The following is a 13,972-nucleotide window of genomic DNA, read 5'->3' as shown; positions in this document are numbered from 1 at the left end:
CATGCTAATTTATTAATTTAATTTTTTATAATTAAATAGTAAATTTCAAATTAAATAATACTGTAACTGCCCCTTAAGTCTTTTAAATCAAATAAAAATCCTAAATCAAAATTTCTGATATAAATAATTTAAGAAATTGAAATAATTCAGATTAATGGTCTTTTACTTAATACGGAGGTCATTCCTACTCTATAACGAAAAGTAGGTTCAGGACTTCAGGCTATACAGATAAAAGTAGAGGCTTCCAGTAAGCTCTGATAGTAGCGTGGTTCGTTATTTCGTTTCCCTTCCATTCTTCTCTCGCCATTTTGCAAAAGAATAGAGAAAAATTAGCGACCGAAAGGAGATGGAAGCAAGTTCGGAGCAGAAGACTCATCCTTTTGATCTTCAAATGGACTCCGGTACAGCGCTGAAGCTTGTAAAGCACGGCGCCACTCTCCTCCTTCTCGATGTTCCTCAGTACACTCTCGTAGGCATCGATACTCAGGCAAGTAAGGCTTCTTTTTTCATCTATTCCCAAATCGGAAACGCTCCGTTCTATTGGTATTCATAGTTTGCTGATTCGTTCCATCTAATCATGGCAAATCCCCGAAATCTAGTAGTTAGCTCGTTGGTGAGCGAATACAGTGCCGACCCAAACAACCACTCGCATTTGACCTCTGCAACTCATGGAAACCTATCCTTTATTGCAGCTTTATATGATTAATGCATTGAAAATTCTCCCATTTCCAATTTTTTCTTCAAATTGACATTCTCAACTAATGTTATTTGATGTGTTTGCAGATGTTTTCGGTGGGGCCTCTTTTCAAGGGTATAAAAATGATTCCTCCTGGACCTCATTTTGTATACTATAGCTCCGCAGACAGGTGTGTGTTCTGTGTTTTCTCAAGTACTCGTAACGACTAGAAGGTGATAAATTAAGTACTTCTATGTGCAGTGGTTTTCATTGTTCGGCATTTCCCATGTTCTTTATCCATTTACTACCAAACGAATATTTTCCACTCATTTGTTGAGCTCGGTTATTGTTCAGCATTTATGGACTTCGCTTCGCAGGAAAATACTGATACAGAATATTTTCCAGATTTTAAAATTTCCCGTCATTTGGTTCCGATAGGGAATTTAATTTATTGGTGATATTTTGTTCAGAGTAAAGAAAAACCTGGAAAACAATTCCTGAATTTTTTGAGGGAATTTATTTTCTGAACTGCAGAAATAAATTGGACTTGTTTTTTTACCATTCTGTTGGAATGCTTTGACCCATGGACTCTCCCTCCTTTCTGCCAGTAGGATGTTTTGGTGGACCCCCATCCGGGTCATTTGCTTTATTTGGGCCCATTTTAAAGTTTTGCCTTAAATAACAAGAAAATAAAATTAAGAAAATATCTTTTAGAACTTTTGTGATTAACAGTAGTTTCTAAAAGGAAATTGTGAGACAATGGATATACATTCAAGGGTTAAGAAGTAAATTCACAGCTGAAAACGCTTAGGTGAAGCCCAATTGTAAAAGTGAGACCAAGGCGTCACGAAGAAATGCCTCGCGAGGTAAGAGTTCACGAACCTGGCGCAAGGCGGGTCTACTGTCTTATTGACTTCGTGAGTGCTCAACCTTGCAACCTCACAAGGGTGCCTAACCTCACTACCTCATGAGGATGAAATAAAATCAAAACTTGATGACCTTGGGAAACTTCAGCACTTGAGGATTTCTTTGAAAATGATAGATGTGTGATTGTTGTTCCAGGGAAACCACGATTGGCCATACTTGGTAACCATACTTACATGCATCACTTTCTTAGAGGGCCTCAAAAGCGTGCTTTAAAAACCATGTGGTCTTTAGGGACATGTGTTCTTAGGAGAGAGAAATGCGGGATTTGCTTTTGTTATCAGTGCAGTGATGTAGGAGAAAAGAAGAGAGGAAGAGGGAAGAGAGAGAGAAGAAGAGAGGAGAAAGATTTGAGAGCCAAAAGCATGCTGGCAGCGCCAGCTATTTGTTATATATACTAGGGTGACAACAACTAAAAAAATAAAAGGGTAAAAATACAATAGTACCCCTACGGTACTATACTTAGGAAAATAACAACTTTCACTTCCCCTCAAGTTGGGACATAGATGTCAATCATGCCCAACTTGTCACATAAATCATGATGCCATGAGTGGTGTAGCCCTTTTGTAAAGATGTCTGTAAGTTGATCCTCAGAGCTGACATAAGGAGTACACATTTCCCCTGTGACAACCTTTTTTCTGATTAAGTGTTTGTCGACTTCGATGTGTTTAGTTCTATCATGTAGCACTGGATTAGTAGCAATGTTTATGGCTGCTTTGTTATCATAGAATAGGGTCATAGGTCTGTCCACTAGAAAACCCACTCACTCAATAGATTCTTTAGCCACATAATTTCAGCCACTCCATGAGCCATTGCCCAATATTCAACTTCAGCACTGGATCTAGCTACCACATTCTGTTTTTTTGCTTCTCCAGGTAACTAGATTTCCTCCTATGAAGGTACAGTAGCCACTAGTTGACTTTTTGTCATTCAGGGATCCTGCCCAATCTGCATCAGTGTACTTCAACTTTCAAATGCCCGTGCTTTTGAAATAACAAGCCTGCACTTGGGAACTTCTTAAGATATCTGAGAACTCTTTTTGCTGCTTCAAGATGAGCAGTCTTGGGAGCATGCATGAATTGGCTAAGAACATCGACTGCATAAGCAATGTCGGGATGGGTCATAGAAAGATATAACAATCTTCCTATAAGTCTCTGAAACTGTTTCACATCCTTGATAAGTTCACCTTGGCAATCACCTAATTTGTGGTTAGGATCGATAGGGGAATCAACTGGCTTCACTCCCAATTTTCTTGTATCCTGGAGTAGATCTAGGATATACTTCCTTTGGGAAATGAAGATACCCTTTTGTGAGCGGGCAACTTCAATTCCAAGGAAGTACCTTAGAGGACCTAGATCCTTTACTTCAAACTGTGTAGCAAGAAAAATCTTCAACTTTTGGATTTCATCATTCCAATCACTAGCGATAATTATATCATCAACATATACTATCAAAGCAACAATTTTTCCTTCCCCTCTTTTCACAAACAATGTGTGATCTGATTGACACTGCTTGTATCCTTTTTGCTGAACCGCATGGAACCTGCTGAACCAGGCTCTCAGTGATTGTTTCAGCCCATATAATGATTTTTTCAACCTGCGCACTTTCTGTTCATTACCTTGAGCCTGAAAACCAAGGGGTTGTACCATGTAAACTTCATCTTCAAGGGAGAAAAGGGTGATGTAGATCCCAGTCAAGATTAGCAGCAAGGGAGAAAAGGACTCTAATGGAGTTCAGGTTGGCAACAGGTGTAAAAGTCTCTGCATAATCAACTCTATACACTTGTGTTAACCCCTTTGCCACTAAACGAGCTTTATATCGCTCTACCGTGCCATTAGCCCTATGTTTGACTGTGAACACCCATTTACATTCCAACTGGATCCTTTCCCTTAGGAAGATCTACTAGTTCCCATGTGCCATTTTTATGTAGAGCATTAATTTCTTCCTTCATAGCATCTGTCCATTCAGGCACTAAAAGAGCTTCTGCCACATTCTTAGGGATAGGAACACTGTCAATGGAAGTGAGAAAGATCCGAAAAGAGGGTGAAATGTTTTCATAGGAAACAAAGTGGGAAATGGGGTGTTTAGTGGTGCAAGTCCTAACACCTTTCCTATGAGCAATAGGAAGGTCAAGGTCATTAGCAATTGAGGTATCAATAACGATAGGGTCAGGGACATCGATAGGAACCAAGATACTTGAGTGAGTATGATCTGCCCCTGGAGGGTTTGATGGCATTGGAGGTACAACTTCTAGGTTCTGCACAGCTCTTGAACTTGGTTGGCCTCTGTAATGACGAAATAAGACACGAAAAGGAGGAGGATCAGGAAGATGAGGGAGCTGAACCAGTTTCTCCTCATTCCTACACTCCCCCTGAGGAGAATCATGGGAAAAGGGCTCACTCTCAAAGAAAGAGACGTCCATGGAAACATAAAACTTATGAGAAACAGGATCAAAACAGCGGTATCCCTTCTGAGTGAAAGAATACCTCAAGAAGATGCGAGGAATAGCACGGAGGTCTAATTTTCCACGAGTGGGTGACAAATTTTGGACCAAACAACGACAACCAAACACACGAGGAGGAATGGAAAGAAGGGGAGCCTTAGGAAAAAGAAGCTGATGTGGGGCTTTGCACTCTAACCAACGAGAGGGCGTACGGTTGATGAGATAGGTAGCACAAAGGACAACCTCAAGCCAAAATCGTGTCAGGGGTGTGAGATGCAACATGGAAAGCTGTGGCAGAGTTATCTAATGTAAACGCAAATGAGGTTGAGGGAGGAGCATCCATCTGATGAATTGCTCTACCATAGAGCTCTAATTGGTCAAGGAAGGAATTAATAATATCCTCCCTTGGGTCAGATCCAGAGACGTGAGTCGGGGTCATAGTAGTAATGGGGGGCTGATTTTCCTAAGAGGCCATGTTTGCCACGGTGTTATTTCTTGTACTTTTCTGTCCTGACTCTTTATTCAGATCTGAATCTTGCTTCTTATTCAAATCTTGAGCCCATTTCGACTTCCCATGAAGATCTCAGCATGTATCTCGGGTGTGTCAAGGTTTCTGGCAATGAGTACACCACAGTTTGTCTTTGTCATCCACCCTTTTTGAGAGTCCCCCCTCTTAAAGGTATTCCCACCACCTGTAATCACACTTCCTTTTGCTGCCAACCCAACTGCATCCATTCCAAAACTATTCATCAAGTTCCTTCTACTTTCTTCTGATTGTACAAGAGCATAAACTTCCTGGACGGAGGGAAGATCCTTGCTACCTAGGATCTGAACTCTGATAGAATCATATGCAGGGTTCAAGCCATGTAGAAAAGCAAACACTCTCTGCTGAGATACAAGTTTCTTGTATAATTTTGCATCTTCATCACACTTCCAGGCCACACTCTGATAATGATCTAACTCCTTCCAGACAGAGGTCAAGTCTGAGTAGTACATAGAAAGATACCTCTCCCTCTGTTTACAAGTGGACGATTCTGCCTATAACTGATAAATCTTTGCATAGTGGCGCAGCTCAGAATATGTTAATTTTGCCAGTTCCTAGATTTCATTTGCCGTTTCAGCCCACATAAAGTTCCTTTTTATTTGGGGTTGCATAGACACTAAAAGCTAGGACATGACCATGCTGTTTTCCTGGTTCCATCTGTCATATTCAGCACTCTCAGAATTGGGTTCTTTTATTCTCCCATTTATATAACCTATCTTTCCCCTTGCAGTAATGTACAACTTGATCCCTCTTGACCATTCCAAATAATTTAAACCGTCGAGAGGAATAACAGCCATGGGAAAGGGTAGGTCCGCACCCCCACTCATTCCATTTTGCATTGAGGAAACACCGGACGTGGCAAAATCTTCACCGCTCATGGTTACAGATTCAAAAAAGACTCTTAAGAGTGGGGCAAAACCTTTAAAAAAAGGCTAACACCAAGGGAGAAAGGGAGCCCCCCTTTTTTCTTCAGAAAACACAACCCCCCCTTTTGATAACACCATGTGCTGTTACCCCCTTTTTTTTAAAAACACAGGTGTTGTTACAGCACTAACAGGCCCCTTTTTGATAAACACCGGTGCTGTTACAGGGCGGACAGGTCAATTCTTGATCTACGCATCAAACATGGATGCTGTTACAGCAAGTACAGGTCACCTTGACCTTCAGGTTCAGCATAAAAGCTGCTATTGCAGCACATAAAAGGTCTTCACCGACCTACAGAATTTTTCAGGGGTCAGTTGACCCCACAAAAAAGGAAAGACTGAGGTGCTGGTCACCTCACATCCAACCAGTAGACCTAATACGGGTTCTGCCCTGGTGCACGACCAGAAAAAAAAGAGGGAAGGAGAGAGATTACTTCAGGCGTGAGAACTGTAGATGATGGCGGCAGATCTTCAATCACTCGAACTGTAGATGGTGGTGGCAGATCTGGAAGTCTGGTGCAATCTCTCCTTTTCAGATCTAATGGTGCCGCTCTGATACCATGTTATCAGTGCAGTGATGTAGGAGAAAAGAAGAGAGGAAGAGAGAAGAGAGAGAGAGAAGAAGAGAGGAGAAAGATTTGAGAGCCAAAAGCATGCTGGCGGCGCCAGCTATTTGTTATATATACTAGGGCGACAGCAACTAAAAATATAAAAGGGTAAAAATACAATAGTACCCCTGCGGTACTATACTTAGGAAAATAACAGCTTTCAACAGCTTCCATAGCAACAGTTGGGACTGAGAATATCCCAACTCTTGCACCACCATGCATGCAACTTACCTCTTGGGTTCTATAAATAGGCAAGCAAGAAAGACATGGGAGATTCATTCATTCAGATGTTCATTTGCTCGCTCTTTCAATCCCAGACTTGGTCATTTTCCAAACCTTCACTGACCTAGTCTTCCCTCCCGAAGGCATTTTTGATCTGCTTTCATGACTCTTAGACCATCCTTATCCTTGTTGGCTTACATAAATATTTTCCAAAAAGTAATAGGAACCAATGATTTCAACTACTTTGAGTTGTTAGATAATAATTGGCTCAAAATATTGCAAGGATAAGGTGTTCTTTGATAGTAAGGTGCCTATCTTTTATTGTTTGGTTTAGTGTTTTTTTAGGAAATTGATAAATTTTAAAGGAAATTCTTTCTTGTTTTCAGGTTTGGTAGTCCTGAAATATAGCCATTTTTGTACAGTTTGAGAAGATCATGATGAAATCATTAGCATGTATGTGTGTATTTGCTCGTGACTTTTGTTTGCAATCAGCTACCGAACTCATGGTCCTTTATTCTGCTATATCATAAAAGAACTAGCTAACACATCTTTGCTCATTATCTAAGTTCAACTCTTTTGGGGCTTTCTACTTGTCTATTTAGAAGTTAACTTGCTCCAAGCATCAATTATTGCCATTATTATCTTTGCTTTACATGGCCAAACTGTCATAAACTACTTCCCTAATTTTCTTGGTAGTTGGTCCTACTCCTATAGAAAGTCATTTCTAGTTTTATTCCTTTTAGTTTAACCATTCCTCCATCTCAAGATCCTTATCTCTACTATAGTCATCTTTTTTATGTGCTAGTTCCTGATTGCCCAACATTTTGCTCTGTGAAATGCAACTTTATTGGTATGTACAATTAAAAAACAACCTCGATTCACATCTCCACTTTATCCACTGGACTCTAATTTTATTGGTTGCCTTCTCTTCAGCCTCTCCATTCTGATGAATAGTTGAACCAGGATATTGAATGATAGTGTTGAGAATTTTATGGTCATTTTACTAAGATTATATTACTTATGTTCCATCCTTTGTTTCGTTCATTTTAAGAACTGAGAGCATTAGACTTAAAGAGCCTTCTTCTTTCTAGCTTTGTATTTAGCCCCATCTTTGAACTAATCAATCAACATTACCCCATGAGGGCTCTTGTTGATTGTTGAACCTGGAAACTTTCTGGTCTTTTTACCAATTTTCTCATGCTGGTTGTTGCTTCCTTGCATAGATTCTTATCCATGTCAATGGATCAACTTGAAGTTCCTTTCTGTAATTTTATATCTATTTTCTCATGGATTCCTCTTCTCTTGAACTTCTCTTTGAATTGTGTAAGTAAGAAGATAGAGTGGATTCCTCTACATCTTAGTTTTTGCTTCATCGTCATTTTCTCTGATTTCATGTGGAATAGAGTGGACAATCAAGAAATAACATATCCAAAAGACAAGTGTTGTTAAGATGGCCCAGATAGATGGTGGCAAGACTAGAAAGGATAGAATTAGAATTAGATGGTCCACTAGGCAGAGGCAGGGAAGGTGGATGGTGTCAGACCTGAGCAGAGAGAGTTCGACCATCTGTTGGATGGCTATTGGGTCGAAAGTGGGGAAATCAATGAAGCCATAGGATCCCTGACAGCCCAGAAGGTCGAGTGATTGATCCAGCATGCGAAATTCAAAATAAATCAGGGTGAGCAAAATATGTGGTCCACATCTAGACAACAACTCAAAATCCTGATCAAGGAACATGTGAAAGAAACGAAATAAGAGGAGATGTGTGGGAGACAGCTGGATGAGCAAGAGAAAAAAAGTTTAACAAGGTTTATTCTTGTAGAAGAACCAACAAGAACTGATGATCGAACTGAATGGAACTGCTTCAAGTGGGTGAACCAAAGAAGACACCAGGCCCACCAACCCAAATTAAAAACATGAAATAGAAGGGGACAATGCTAGGTCATGATGGTTTCACCACCCTATTTTATAAACAGAATTAGGAGGTTATCAAGGAAGACATCTTAGGCAATAAAGGAATGTCATTCTAAAGCTTCATTGGCATGCAGCCTCAATGTGACATTCATTTCGTTGATCCCAAAGGTTGGAGATGCTACACAGATCAAAGATTACAGGACAATAAGTCTTATTGGAAGCTTTTACAAAATTCTCACAAGGCTTATAGCAAACCAAATGAGATCGGTTCTGGAGTTAATCGTATCTACACCTTAAAGGGGCTTTTGTCCCCAATTGGCAGCTGCTAGATGGAATTTTAATAGCCAATGAGCTGATAGAATCAAGGCTCAGAAGTGATAAGGCAGAGTTGCTATGTAAAGTTGATCTTGATAAGGCTTATGATCATATATTGAAGAGAACAAGTTTTGGAATAAGATGGAGAAACTGGGTGAAAGTGTGCATCACAACCCTAAAATTCTCCAGATTGATAAATGGAGAATTGGTGGGATTTCAAAGCATCAAGGGGGGCCTTTATCAAGGAGACCTATTATCCCCCCCCCCTCGTGCGTGCGCGCCCACCCCTCCAAAGTAGGTTTCATACTTTGGACAGCAGTGCTGAATCATGCTGTGTTTTATGTGATGAGGAGAAGGAAACAACAGGCCATTTATTTCTTAATTTTCCCAAGAGAGGTGTACAATCATTTATTTTAAAGCCCACATTTGCTGGGTTGGAAATTAAAAGGCCTAATCAAGAGAGGCAGAAGACTTTGGGATACAATTCCAGTAGCAGTAATTTGGTGTATTTGGAGAGTCAGAAACTACAGAATTTTTAATAACAAAGTAGCTCCTTGTTTTCTTAGCTATTAGTGCTGGAGAGTTTCAAGGATATTCCTCATTAACCTTTTTATTTTATTTTTATTTTGAGATATTATTTTCTTAAGAAGAAGGGGTAGTCAGCCTAATGTTTTGAGTATTGGGCATACATATAGTGATTCACTGTACATGTGTTTTTTGTATATAATTATCTCAGTACAGAATACAATACACTACCTTTTGCTCAAAAAGATATTAGATAGAAGTGCAGTAGTCCTGGTTGTTGACAAGATTAGAGAAAATCAACTTAAATAGATTGATTGTCTGCATAGATGACCAATGCTGCAGTAGTGAGGAGTGACTTGATGTAAATAGAAGTCTCTAAAAGAGCAATGGGAAGATAAAAGCAAACATGGGCTGAAATGGTAAGAACTAAAAATTGATATAAGGATTTATAATTTGACAACTAAAAGGCTCTTGATAGCTGATAGAGCATGGCAGGACGGAATTTGTATTAGCCAAACCCAAATTGTTTGGATTATGGCTGAGTGAGTTTTCTTTCATGCATATACTGTCGAGAGATATATTGTATTTGGTTGTATTTGAGCTTTTGGAGGTTACAAGTGTATATTTGTAATGCTGATAAGTTTTGGGGACTTGTATGTATTTATGGGAGGAAGAGGGGCCTATGTGAAATTCTGGTAAAATTTGGCCTTTTGCTTATTTAAGCCATTTATTGTGTGGGATTAGGGTAGAATGAGAGTAGATATTTTGTTGTGAGTCTATAGAGAGGTCAGCCATGTATCTCTGGTTCTCATAGTGGATATTTTCCCTCTCTTCCCGTGGATGTAGGCTACCAAGCCGAACCACATTAAATCTTGGTGTTTTCTCTATTTCCTCTTCTTATTTTCTTTTTGATTTGTTGTTCTGTTTTATGTTAGCCAATATGGTACCATAGCAGATTTAGTGTGGAAATTAGTTTGGTAAACTAAGGAAAACTAACAATTGAGTTACTGTTCACGATCCCTATTCACATTACTGTTCACGCGAGGCCTGTGGGGCTTGAATCTATGAAGCAATCTGTTAGGGACTTTTACCATTCAATGAAGAATACTTGTGAGTATTTTTCATCATTTTTCTAGAATTTTACTAGACTCCAAAAGGGATGATATTGCTTCTCGTTGCTTCTTTCGAAACCCAAGAAAAAGTAATATCAGATTTGGATATTCTTTTGGTTCTCTCATACCTAGTGGAATCTAGACTTAAGCTTTTAGAGTTCAGGTCATTTTTCTATGAGAAAGAAGATAAAATGGTCATTTGGGCAAGGAAATTTGATTTGGTTCGTATATTAGGGCATCTTCCGATCCTTATTTTTAACACTATTAAAGCTTTATTTGGATTTCTCTTTTGTTGGCTCTCTAGAAGGATTTATATTTTCCCTCCTCGTCTTGTAGGTTATGCTCTCTAGCATCTAAACTTGTTCATATCTTCAAGCAAATTCTGGTTTCTATGTTGCATTATCAACTGTTTGATTTATTGTCTAAAAGGTTGGTTGTTGGTCATTTAGCCAAGATTGGTGTTTTCTTTGGGAGCGCTATTTTTTTAATAAGTATTATAGAAGTTCTGCAATTTCTTTGGTCTATTTATGATTATCAATATCAACATGTGATACTGGAGCTCAAGGTGACTATTTGGTGTTTGACAAAATGTCTCGATAGTGCAAATTTCTACAATGGTTCTCCATTGTTATGATCGGTTCTAATCTGATATTGTTTGTGTCTTGGTTTGATATTTGGACTATTTTGGTGAATGATGGATTTATTATCATTGACCTATATTTTGTTTTTTACATCAAACATGTTTTGCATGGAAGATGTTTTACGAAATGTTTCAGCCATGATCTTTTATTATACTCATCAGTTCTGAGTTATGAAGAAATCTTTGGAGTTTTGATCTCCTTCGGTGACATGGGATTTTGATTCACTTTATCTAGTTGACTTTCCGATTGGCCAACTCCGATTCCTCAATTTGGTTTATAGAGTTCATAGTTGGCTTTCCATTGATCAATTCTGGACCTTTGCTCTCATTTATGGAGTTCAGCATAGTTGGCTTTTTGCTAGCCAACTCTGTTTTGGTAATTCTATTGGCATTTCTAATGATGTAGTTGTTTGACATGGTTGGTTCTTTAGTTCGGAGATTGTATTAACCTTTTGATGGCTAAATTTGATTCTTTGGCATGATATGTGTTGGCTTTCATTTGCCAACTTCAATTTGGTGATTACTAGATCATGACTTGGCTCTACTTTGGCTTTTTGACATGAGTTCATTTAGCTTTCTAACATCCAACTTTGGTTTCTAAGATGCCCCTTTAACATATCAAGTTTAATGGTTGCTGCTTCAAAATTATACCTATTTTCATGGAGGTTACTTCAACATCTTTCTTGCAAACTCAAGTTGGTTTCCCCACCTTGAGTTTGAGGGAGGGTGTCGAAAGATATATTGTATTTAGTTATATTTGGGTTTTTGGAGGTTACAAGTGTATATTTGTAATGTTGATAAATTTTGGGGACTTGTATGTATTTATGTGATGAAGAGGGACTTGTGTGAAATTCTGGTATAATTTGGCCTTTTGCTTATTTAAGCCATTGGTTGTGTGGGATTAGGGGTAGAGTGGGAGTGGATATTTTGCTGTGAATCTGTAGAGAGGTCAGCCATGTATCTATGGTTCTCATAGTAGATATTTTTCCATCTCTTCCCATGGACTGTAGGCTACCGAACCGAACCACGTTAAATCTTGGTGTTTTCTCTATTTCCTCTTCTTATTTTCTTCTTGATTTGTTATTCTGTTTTATATTAGTTGACATATGCATATACATATATATAGTTGACATATAGCTCGACACTTCTCAGTTCGTACCAGTTGCTTAAGATCTTGTTGAATGACTTGGTTAGCCAAGATATACCAATTTATCCAGTACACTTCCAGATCTCTATTGGAAGTATTTCTCGCTTAAAACATTTCTCATCTCCATCTTTGTCAAAGGTTCTTCTAACTTCAGTTACCTGAATCATACCAAGGAATTTTTTTTTCTTTATTCTTTGTAAAGATCACAATATGCACTGATAACAGTATCCCTTGTGGCATTAAAAGAATATCAAGGACAATACAAACCCAAATTTGTGTCTCCCCTATATCATATAGAAAAATACAACCAGATTGGCATATTAGGGGCTTAGGGCCTTAAGGGCCCCTGTGTTGGCATATTATAGCAGACAGCTCAGTCCTCATTTAATAATCTCTTATAATAATAAACCCTCATCTTTTCATTCATCTTTCTTGTCATTCACCAAAATCCTCTGTCATATCGTCTGTAGAGAGGCTGGGACGAATGGGCCCTAGTACTTGTTTATGTTTTAAGTAGCATCGTGTTTACATTTTAAGTGTTAATGGGCCTTTTTTCATTATGGGCCTGTTAACCTGTTTTGTGTTTCCTTTAAGTTATTTAAGTGCTGGCTGCCCACTTAAGGGCCGAGGTGTAATTAGTCATAGTTAAGTGATTTTAATAAAAGATTAAGAGAGAGAGAGAGGAGAAAACCATCAAACTCTCTTCTCCTTTCTCTTCTTCTTCCTTCTGCTGTAATCACATCTTTTTCTTTTATTGCTGTAATCAGGTTTAATTATCAGATTTGAAGGACAGTTTTACATCTTCGTCCAACATTAAATGCACAGCTCATGAATTGGTGAGCTTCCCTTTGCTTACCTGGGTTTACCAATTGGGGGGGGGGGGGGGGGCTTCAAATTCAGGTGCATTGTGGAAACCAATTTTGGAGAGGGTTTAAAAGAGACTGGATGGGTGGAAAGAAAACTATCTTTCACTTGGTGGGTGGGGGAGAATAACTTTAATTAAAAGTGTACTTTCAAGTCTACGAATTTATACTATATGTCTGCTGAGGATCCAAACTCAAGTGGCTGAAAGAATTGAGAAGGTTCAGAGGAATTTTTTATGGGAGGGTGTGGGTGGAGGGGGAGGGGGAAAGAAATTTCATTTGGTGAAATGGGACAAAGTCTGTAAACCAAAGGAGAAGGGAGGGCTGGGCTTAGAAAAGTAAGAGTTTTTAATAGGGCCTTGATGGGAAAATGGTTATGGAGAGAGGAAGATTCATTGTGGAGGAGGGTGGTGGTGGGGAAGTATGGGGTGGTAAGGTCTGGATGGGAATCTAGAGTGGTGAGGTCTTCTTATTGGGTGACTGTGTGGAAAGGGATTATGAATTTTAACAGGGAGTTCAGAAATCTAACAAGTTTTTCAGTAGGAGATGGCTCAAAAGTTAAGGTTTAGGGAGGATGTTTGGTGCGGGATTGGCAAGCTAAGTGAGACATGCCCAATATTATACAGGCTAGCTGAGGCTGAAGTTCCTATTAGCTGCTGTTATGAAAGAAAGGGAGATCAGTTGACATGGAACCCAAAATTCAGGAGGCCTTTGCTGGATAGAGAGGTGGACGGATGCATCTCTCTCTTGGGAAGTTAGAGGATGTTAAAATATCTTCTCAGACGAGGGATTAAATGTGGTGGAAGGAATATTCAAATGGAAAATTCATTGTGAAATCTTGTTATTTAGCTCTCAGCAGAAGCAGTTCAGAATCAGATCAATTACAAGGCATGTGGGGAAATCTGGTACTCCCAAGGGTAGAAGCTTTTGCATGGCTGGTTGTGGACAGTGTCTTGACTGTGGATCATTTGAAACCAAGAGGCTTCCATATGGTCAATAGGTTCTGTTTATGCAAAGATCAGGAGGAGAATGTAAACATTTATTTATTTTTGATAAATATGTAAACATTTATTTTTCGAATGCAAGATTGCTAGTTTCCTATGGAGATTGTTCACA

General features: G+C 39.0%; 1 protein-coding gene across 3 annotated transcripts in view; it reads left to right on the top strand.

The window, feature by feature from the left end:
• The first annotated feature begins 209 nt into the window (after positions 1-209).
• Positions 210-13,972, top strand: part of LOC104598154 (AAR2 protein family) — a 41,256-nt gene continuing 27,493 nt past the window's right edge. For 2 of the 3 annotated variants that reach the window (XR_016083971.1, XM_010260105.3), the window contains exons 1-2: positions 210-487; positions 784-866. Coding sequence is in view for 2 of the 3 variants with exons in the window: in XM_010260105.3 (XP_010258407.1) it covers positions 347-487; positions 784-866 (224 nt within the window). In the remaining variant the exon portion in view is untranslated. Of the gene's footprint in view, positions 492-783; positions 867-13,972 lie in introns of all 3 variants that reach the window. The other variant, XM_010260155.2, reaches the window with a different exon arrangement.

Source organism: Nelumbo nucifera, chromosome 3 (assembly GCF_055504915.1).
Source record: "Nelumbo nucifera cultivar China Antique chromosome 3, China Antique-T2T, whole genome shotgun sequence".
Lineage (NCBI taxonomy): Eukaryota > Viridiplantae > Streptophyta > Magnoliopsida > Proteales > Nelumbonaceae > Nelumbo > Nelumbo nucifera.
The sequence above is the reverse complement of the archived record's forward strand: the minus strand, read 5'-3'. Positions and strand labels throughout refer to the sequence as shown.